Source organism: Trichosurus vulpecula, chromosome 3 (assembly GCF_011100635.1).
Source record: "Trichosurus vulpecula isolate mTriVul1 chromosome 3, mTriVul1.pri, whole genome shotgun sequence".
Taxonomy (NCBI): Eukaryota; Metazoa; Chordata; class Mammalia; order Diprotodontia; family Phalangeridae; genus Trichosurus; species Trichosurus vulpecula.
Window position 1 is genome coordinate 262,465,128 of NC_050575.1, and position 10,262 is coordinate 262,475,389.

General features: G+C 35.5%; 1 protein-coding gene across 1 annotated transcript; it reads right to left on the bottom strand.

The window, feature by feature from the left end:
- Positions 1 to 1,577: 1,577 nt before the first annotated feature.
- Positions 1,578 to 2,030, bottom strand: LOC118845089 (OCIA domain-containing protein 1-like; the record flags this gene model as incomplete). The annotated part of the gene is made up of 1 exon (XM_036753123.1): positions 1,578 to 2,030. A coding segment is annotated over one exon (435 nt), but the record flags the coding sequence as incomplete, so codon positions are not given.
- Positions 2,031 to 10,262: the final 8,232 nt, after the last annotated feature.

Below are 10,262 nucleotides of genomic sequence, written 5' to 3' on the forward strand. Positions count from 1 at the left end.
AGAAAGAGAGAAAAGGGAATAATTTAAGTAAATTAAAGAACTTGTGATAAGGCTGGTAAATGGAGTGGGGGTAGGCATGGGGAAATGTGTCTGTGAGAAAAGAGTTGCTTCAAAATAATGTAAGTTGGGTAAAGGACTAAGAAAAAGAAATGAATAAAAGTCCATATAAAAGAAATAGATGGAACAAAATACAAGCATAATAATCATAACTTTAAATATAAATGGATTAAACATTACAAAAATGTGAGTGACAGAACAGATGAAACAAAATACAACAACAAATTTTATGCAATCAACACATTTAAAAATAAAGACACATACAGAACGAAAATGAGAGCTTGGGACAAAATTTGTTAGGTAACAAATGAATCCAAAAAGAAGTTGCAATTATGTTATCAGAAAAACAAGAATAAAAACTCATAATCTAGAGAGAAAAATAGCAAACTCTATTTAAAAGAATCATAAGCAATGAACAAATATCAGTCTGAAACATGTAATCATCAAATGACATAGATTTCAATTCAGGAAGGAAAAATTAAATGAGTTGGAAAAACAGTAACAATTATCATAGCATCTTTTAATGATTTCTCTTAGAGCTGGACAAATTCATCAGAAAGACAAAAAAATTAGATATAGAATTCTAAATCTATTAGAGAATCCATGTCTAAAATAATAATCTCAATGGGGACATTAAAGAATATGCATTTTTTAGCACTGCAGGGAGCCTTTACAAAAACAGAGCACATGCTGGGCACAGAGAAAGCATAATTATATAAAAAATGAAGCATATCTTTAAAATTATAATATAATAAAACTAGAAATTAATATAGAATGCAGGCAAATGAAATAGAATAAATGGAAACACTGCATAATGAGTAAATTAAAGAACAATAATAGAAACAAAAAATAACTGTGTGAAAAAATAATAATGAGACAATGTACCAAAATTTTGGGATTTTTCTAAAGAAGTTCTCAGTGGGAAAAAATGATTCTCTGAAAATACATATTAACAATAGACAAAAAGAAATAATTAGAAAATTAAGTATATACCTTTAAAAACTAGGCAATTTTTTCCCACATTCTTTTTTTTATTGTTTTCAACTTTAATTGACCAGATATACTTGAAGATATGGCAAACCTTTTAGGAAAAAAAAGCACATTTTTTACATGGGGTTTTAATACTTAACATTTTGGTTGCTTTGCCCATATGTGCACAAACACACGTATAGTACTTGATCTGTCTATGCCCATTCCAATCCATCAGAGTCTTTTGATGATACTTTTTAAGAATAGTTTAAACAATTTTGGTATATGATTTTATCAACTCTTTAAAATCATAGTCCAGTACCTTCATTCATCCAGTTTCCCAAGCAGTGTATGTACACTGATACAACATTAACCATAAAGTCCATAATTAAATTTAAACCTTTCTATCAAGTCATACTACTAAAACCCAAGTTTCTTCTTTTAAATATGCTTGTGAAGGCTGCTTCTGTACTTTCTTGCAGACACTCATGACCACCTAGATGATTCTGGTTAGCTGAAATTCTCTCCAGTAGACTCAACACAAACTCTTTAGTAGATGACAAAATTTTTCACTCATCCCAAGTATCTCCATATTGGTTTACTCTCCCTTGTTTTTTTGGTGTTCTTTCCTGCATAGATCTGAGTGGGGTGTCACCTTTTTGTGACAAATTTACTTCATATGTTTCTCTGTTCTTGTTCCTTAATTCTTCATATGTACCAATTTTTTTCTTAGGAATTTCTTCCACAGTTGTATTAGGTTCTCGTGCTTTATAATCAGTAATACCAGTAGGAGTTGATTCATTCATGGAAGCACTGAAGGGGATTGGTTCATAAGGAGGAAAAGGATCTTCTTTTGCCCTGCTTTCAGATGTGGGAGATGTTCCAGAAGATGAATGCGCAATTATTTTAGACTCAAATCCTGGCTTCTGTGAAAAATATCCAGGTGACACAAGTTGATGTCCCTGTCCCAGATGCATAGCTTCTCCAAGAGGAGAATTTTCTTTTTTTTTAATTTAAATTTATTTATTTAACATATTTAGTTTTCAGCATTGATTTTCACAAGAGTTTGAATTACAAATTTTCTCCCCATATCTACCCTCCCCCCACTCCAAGATGGTGTATATTCTGGTTGCCCTGTTCCCCAGTCAGCCATCCCCTCTGTCACCCCACTCCCCTCCCATCCCCTTTTCCCTTCCTTTCTTGTAGGGCAAGATAAATTTCTACACCCCATTGCCTGTGTATCTTATTTTCTAGTTGCATGCAAAAACTTTTTTTTTTGTTTTTGAACATGTGTTTTTAAAACTTTGAGTTCCAAATTCTCTCCCCTCTTCCCTTCACACCCACCCTCCCTAAGAAGTCAAGCAATTCAGCATAGGCCACATGTGTATCATTATGTATAACCCTTCCACAGTACTCATATTGTGAAAGACTAACTATGTTTTGCTCCTTCCCAACCCATCCCCCTTTATTGAATTTTCTCCCTTGACCCTGTCCCCTTTCCAAAGTGTTTGCTTTTGATAACCTCCACCCCCATCTGCCCTCCCCTTCATCATTCAGCCTTTTTTTTTTTTATCTTCTTCCCTCTTCTTTCCTGTGGGGTAAGATACCCAATTGGGTATGTATGGTATTCCCTCCTCAGGCCAAATCTGATGAGAGTAAGGTTCACTCATTCCCCCCTCACCTGCCCTCTCCCCTCCTCCCACCAAACTGCTTCCTCTTGCCACCTTTATGCAAGATAATCCACCCCATTCTATCTCTCCCTATCTCCCTCTCTCAGTATGTTCCTCTCTCATCCCTTAATTTTATTTCTTTTAGATATCTTCCCTTCATCTTCAACTCACCCTGTGTCCTCTCTCTCTCTCTCTCTCTCTCTCTCTCTCTCTCTCTCTCTCTCTCTCTCCACATTCACTTATATATATATATATATATATATATATATATAAACATATACATATATATATATATATAAACATATACATATATATATATATATATATATATATATATATATGCATATTCCCTTCAGCTACCCTAATACTGAGGTCTCATGAATCATACACATCATCTTTCCATGCAGGAATGCAAACAAAACAGTTCAACTTTAGTAAGTCCCTTGCAATTTCTTTTTCTTTTTCTTTTTCTTGATTACCTTTTCATGCTTCTCTTGATTCTTATGTTTGAAAGTCAAATTTTCTATTCAGTTCTGGTCTTTTCACTGAGAAATCTTGAAAGTCCTCTATCTTATTGAAAATCCATATTTTGCCTTGGAGCATGATACTCAGTTTTGCTGGGTAGGTGATTCTTGGTTTTAATCCTAGCTCCATTGACCTCCGGAATATCATATTCCAAGCCCTTCAATCTCTTAATGTAGAAGCTGCTAGATCTTGGGTTATTCTGATTGTGTTTCTGCAATACTCAAATTGTTTCTTTCTGGCTGCTTGAAGTATTTTCTCCTTGATCTGGGAGCTCTGGAATTTGGCAACAATATTCCTAGGAGATTTCTTTTTGAGATCTATTTGAGGAGGTGATCGATGGATTCTTTCAACTTCTATTTTGCCCTGTGGCTCTAGAATATCAGGGCAGTTCTCCTTGATAATTTCTTGAAAGATGATATCTAGGCTCTTTTTTTGATCATGGCTTTCAGGTAGTCCAATAATTTTTAAATTATCTCTCCTGGATCTATTTTCCAGGTCAGTGGTTTTTCCAAGGAGATATTTCACATTGTCTTCCATTTTTTCATTCCTTTGGTTCTGTTTGATAATATCTTGATTTCTCATAAAGTCACTAGCTTCTACTTGGTCCAATCTAATTTTTAAAGTAGTATTTTCTTCAGTGGTCTTTTGGACCTCCTTTTCCATTTGGGTAATTCTGCCTTTCAAGGCATTCTCCTCCTCGTTGGCTTTTTGGAGCTCTTTTGCCATTTGAGTTAGTCTATTTTTTAAGGTGTTGTTTTCTTCAGTGTATTTTTCAGTATTTTTTTGGGTCTCCTTTAGCAAGTCATTGACTTGTTTTTCATGGTTTTCTTGCATCCTTCTCATTTCTCATCCCAATTTTTCCTCTACTTCTCTAACTTGCTTTTCTAAATCCTTTATGAGTACTTCCATGGCCTGGGACCAGTTCATGTTTTTCTTGACTTTGTTAACTTCTTCTGTCTGTATGTTTTGGTCTTCTTTGTCACCAAAGAAAGAATCCAAAGTCTGAGACTGAATCTGGGTGTGTTTTCGCTGCCTGGCCATATTCCCAACCAACCAACTTGACCCTTGAGTTTTTCAGTGGGGTATGACTGCTTGCAGGCTAAAGAGTTCTATGTTCCGCGTTTGCTGGGGGATGTGCCAGCTCTGCCACACCAGCACTGCTCCTTCCCCAAGAACCCCCAACCCAGACTGGGCTTAAATCTTCAGCAGGCTGTGCACTCCTGCTCTGATCCGCCACTTAATTCCTCCCACCAGGTGGGCCTGGGGCCAGAAGCAACTGGAGCTGTAGCTGCCCCACCTCCACTGCCCCCAGGGCTGGTAGCCAAACCGTGAACTCCTTCCACTCCCTCAGCTTTTCCCACTAACCTTCTCCGCTGTCTTTGGTATTTGTGGGTTGAGAAGTCTGGTAACTGCCGCAGCTCACTGATTCAGGGTGGTAGGGCACATTCTGCCCAGCTCCTGGTCTGGTTGGTCCCTGCTACTCACGCTGGGCTCTGCTCCGCTATGCCCCCAACTCCCAGCTCGAGCTCCCAGCTCTGTGTGGGATAGACCTCACCCAGAGACCATCCAGGCTGTCCTGGGCTGGAGCCCTGCTTCCCTCTGCTGTTTTGTGGGTTCTGCCATTCTAGAATTGGTTCAGAGCCATTTTTTATAGGTTTTTGGAGGGACTTGGCAGGGAGCTCATGCTAGTCCCTGCTTTCCAGCCACCATCTTGGCTCTGCCCCTCAAAACTAGGCAATTTTAAAACCATGTAAGGATGAAAGAGGAAATCTTGAAAATTAGAGAAGAAATAAATACAATTTAATGAAAATATTATAGAACTAATAAGCAAAACTAAATGCTGGTACCTGGAAATCACTAATAAAATTAGCAAGCATTTAGTAGTAGTCAATGTACTAAGGTATATTTATGGCATGTAAATAGAATTAAGAAATACTATAAAGATATAGGGACCTAAAATAATTGGGGTGATATTCATTTCTCAGAGGTGGGGCCTCATTCACCTAATGAAATTGGCAAATACTACCTAATTTAATTTGCTCATTTAGTGCTAAACCAATCAAATTGTAAAGGGAGTACCTTACAAAACTAGAAAAAATAATAGCAACAAAGTTATTTGGAGAAACAGAAGGTATAGAATCTCATGGAAAATAATGAAAAACAACATTAACAACAGGGAGATATCATATTCATGTTTTACATTATATTATAAAGCAAATAATCATCATAACTCTTTGGTACAAATAGAAAGTCGATGGGAAAAGGATTGAGAAATATGACTCAAAAAATCAAATTCTTTAACTTAGTTTATGATACAGCCATAAATAATTACTTTGAAAAGAACTCTCTGTTTTAAAAGAACTGTTGGAAAAAAGGAATTTGCCAGAAATTTAATTTAGAGCTACATCACTAATGATATGCTATATTAAGCTAAAAATTGGTACATGACCTGAATTTCACACCATAAAACATTATAAGAGGTTATAAGAGGAGATTATGAACTTTTTACACACATGACAAAGGAAGTTAACCAAATAAGAACTTAAAAAAAAGCAAACACAGGAGATAATACAGATCATTTCAATTATTTGAAATTTAAATAATTTTCAAGTACAACAAGATCAATACATTTACTGGAAAGAAAGATGTCTATTGAAAATTATTCATACAATTTTCTCTGAAAAGGGTTTGATATTAAAAATATAAAAGGAATTAACCCAATTAGATAAGAATTATCCCCCAAAACATAATAGTCACTAAAAGAAGATTTACAAACTCCTAGCAACAATATGAAAGCAAACACCTTATAATCTTAGGAACTGTAAGAAATATAGTTTCAGATCACAGATAATCAGAGAAATGCAAATGAAATCTAATAATTCCCCCTTATATTCAGGAAATTGGCTAAGATGACTAAATATGGAAATAATTCAATATTGGAAGTGTTGCAAAGAGATGGGCATACTAATGCACTGTTGGTGGACCTGTGAATTGATCGAAACAATCTGAAAAGCATTTTGTAATTATGCTAAAATGTAATTAATATTTTCATATCTTCTGACCCAAATATCCTAAGATTAGCCATACAGCCCCAAGGAAGTCAAAAGAAAAAAAGAACATTTCCATATATAGCAAAGTAATCATACCAATGTTTTTTATGTTGTGTTGTGTAACAAAGAACTGGAAATGAAGTAGATCAACAGTGGTTAAGAAGTAGTTAAAAAATAATATAGTATTTGTACATACTGGAACATTTCCATACCAAGAAATAATATAGAGAATTCAGAGATGCCTTGGGGAGATATGTGAAGTGATTAAAGTAGAACCAACAAAATAATATACTCAAGGATTCCAATAATGTAAATAAAGACAACAGGAAAAATGAAACTGAATGGCAGGAAATTACAATGACCAAGAAGTTTGGTCCTGAAGAAAAGTTAAGAAAATGAAACTACTTCCATCATTTTCAGAAAGGGGAGGTAACTGTAAGTATAGAACATTGTACACACCATCTAAATTGGTTGGTACATTCATTGGTTTTATTGAATTGTTTTTTTTACCCTTTCTTCTTAAAATACTTTATTCCAAAAAGAGACTCACTGGATAGTGTGATGGTACAGAATATAAGTGAACATGAAGATGAAGTAAAAATAAAAGATACATAGATATGTATCTTTATGTATATATATGTATGTCTCTGACAGTGAAGTCTACAAAAGGTGAAGAAAATGAAAAGTGGGGAAAAGAAGGCTAATGAACTTAGTGTCACTAATGGTGTACTTAGAGAAACAAATTTCAGTAGTGCAGAAGGGATAAGGACAGAAGGGAAGTTATCTGGAGTGAGTGAATGGCAGACTGGTGAAGGCTAGTCTCTTAAGATGCTTGGAAATATAAAAAAGTGGAAATAAGATGGTAGACAGAAGAATTAATAGAATCACATGAAGTTTTAGTTTTCTTCACATGTTTGTTTTTAGGACAGAGAAGGCCTGGATTCCTTTGTGGGACAGGGAAAGGGAAGAGCAAAGAAGAGATTACAGATCCCAGAAAGGGAAGACGACTAATGGAGCAATATTTAAGAAGAAATAGCAATGTGGGAGATCACAAGCACAGGTGGAAGGAAGCATTAACTTAAGAAAGAGGAACCTTTCTATATCTGAAACAAGCGGGGAAAAAAGGATCGATAAAGGCGCAGAAACATTTCAAGATGAAAAAGAAGGGAAGTTTAATGGACTCTCCTCACTAAAGTTAAGAGTCGAGGTCATATTTTCAGAGTGGAGAGGTTGAGAGTAGAGCAGAGGCTTGAGTGGAGTAGAGAGTTTCAGAGTGGAGGCTTGAGAGCCATGATAAAAGTTTAGAACGTTTATTTGAGAATACACTAAAAAATTGTTTTGTTCATCAAAAAAAGTGATGAACAAAATAATTTATAAGCAGTATGTAGTAGATCTCTAGGCTACTCTGAAACAAGTTTACAGGGAAAAATGATTGTGGCTTCTTTTTAAGTATCTTTGTTTTAACTTGGTGGGTTAGTGCCCTGGACTTGGGAAACGGTCCAAGAGACCAGCTTCGCACAATCTGTCCGTAAGCTCTGTGTGGAGAACTGGTTTACTAGGCTGGTGGTTGATTACAACTTGCAATTTTTCAATCAGGCAGGAAGCCAGAAGGGGATTCTGGACACTGGTCTGGCAATTTAACATCTTTAGGAAGCAAGACAGGAGTCTTTGTCACGGAACCTGATTGTTTGAGGGGAATACAATGTGTGCAGAAGATGGCTTATGATTTTGACTCCTAATTGGTTGTTGCTAAGGAGCCAAGGTAATATACATCCTCATATATAAAATGTTGAAGTGTGGGATGCTACTAGGGCTAAGATGAAAAATAGTTGGTGAAACCAAGCCTATGAAATGAAAACTACGAGTAAATGAATTTTATGAGTACAGTCATTTGAAGTGCCACCCAAGAAGTAATCTTAAGTATAAAACTATCAGTGGAGCAACTGTTGCCTGGAATTCTTACTGCTATGCTTTGGTATCTATCCCCTTTATAAGGATAAATGTAAAATTCTATTTTTTTAATTAACTGAAAATGATAAGATGAGAGAGACATGGCTAAGCAAGAATTTGTGTGAAAAAGTCAGATGGGGGAGTGTTATTGAACTGTAAGTTCAAAAGAATTTAATAGTGAAAAATGGCCGACAAAGTCTGAGTCAACAGTATTTATTACATGTTTACTATGTGCCAATCACTCTACTAAGCAGTGGGGATAAAAAAGAAAGAAAGAAAAAAACAAAGCCCTCGCCCTCTTAAGTCCATGGACTAAGAGAGAAGAAAACATGCAAATCATTAAGGAGATACTATGTATCATATGAACAGTATGTATATACTGACATGTGTATATGCACATATATGTACACACATACATATAAAATAGCCATAACTAGGTATCTAAGAACCCCATTGTATTCTGAACTTCTCAGACCACATGCAGAATACTGAACCATATTTTGGGGCTATCACATTGAAGAGAAAATATTTTTGGCCCCAGAAAGCAAAACTAAGATCAATTGGGAGGGATTCCAAAAAATAGATTTGAATTATACAAGATAAAAAAATTTCCAAAATATAGAATCAAGAGAACATCACAATTACCTTATTAATAAAAACAACACTGAAAATACCAGAACTCAAATTACATGAAGGAACCAAACCTTATTCCAAAGAATCTTTGAAGAACACATTTCCTTCCTCTTGGTAGAGCTGGTAGACCACACAAAATGTTGCATGGTACATGGAATTTCTATGATGATTTTGTTTCACTTAAATTGTTTTTTTCATTTTATTATGAGGGAAGATTCTGTTTTGCAGGGGGTAGATAGGAGGTAGGAGAGATATTAAGAGAGGACAAAGTATAAAAAGAAAAATAAAAAATTCATTAGTTATTTGTAAACATCTTAAAATTAGAACATTCTAAATTTAGATTGCGTTGATTTAAGAGGTAATGGGCACCTCAGCAACTATCTTCCAATGGAAGTGGAATGAGCACTTGTCAGGAATGTTGCAGAAGGAATTCTTTTTTAGGTGTGCAGTAGACCTCCTACTTTCGGAATTAACTATTCTGAGATTATTCAAGGGACTGAAGATTATCAACTGAAATCAGTCAATCAGTCAAGTGAAAAACATTTATTAAGAGCTTACTATGTTCTAGGCACTGTGCTAAGCACTAGGGAGCAAAAAGAAAGGCGAAAACACAGGCAGCATCAAGAAAAATGAATTTTAATAAAGGAGACAACAAATAATACATACATGATATGTATAGTGTAAATGGAAGATAGTCTCAGAGAGAAGGTAGTAGTGACCTTCTCTCTCGAATGAGAGGGGGAGATCCTGTGTGAGGTATATTTGAGCTGAGTCTTGAAAAGAATACAGGAAATCACTAGGTGGTAATGAGGAGGGAAGATATTCTACAGCCATTGAAAAGGTCTGAAATGGAGAGATGGAACGTTATGTAGAAGGAACAGCAAAAAGGCATGTATCGCTAGATTGGAAATGTGGAATGAAGTATAAAAAGACTAGAAAGGTAGGAAGGACCCGTGTTGTAAAGGTAGTTTTAGGGAGTAGGAAACAATGGGATAGAAAGGACAGAAAGTTTGAGTCAAAGGAAATTTTCAAATTTCTGGATCTTGGGAGCTGCTTTATTCCAAGACATAGTCAGATCTAATGTGTGACTATAACAGCATGTGGTTGAAATGAGATAGAGAAGGTTGTCTCTGGATTGAAGATCTCAGTACATGTATGGTCAGGTAATTAGAGGGGTGGTTAATGTGACTATTGAAGTCCTCATATGATAGCAGATGATGGAGAGGAAGAAAATGAACCAAATACTACAGATGAAAAATATTGGGAAAATGATAGCAGAAAAGATGAAGATATGGAAATATAAATAGATTATACCTACCTTAAAAAAGGAAAGATTATCAAATGATGAGATTAGAATTATTGTGACAGGGCAGCAGAGGAAAGCAAAGAGCAAGCCCTTCCCTTGTCC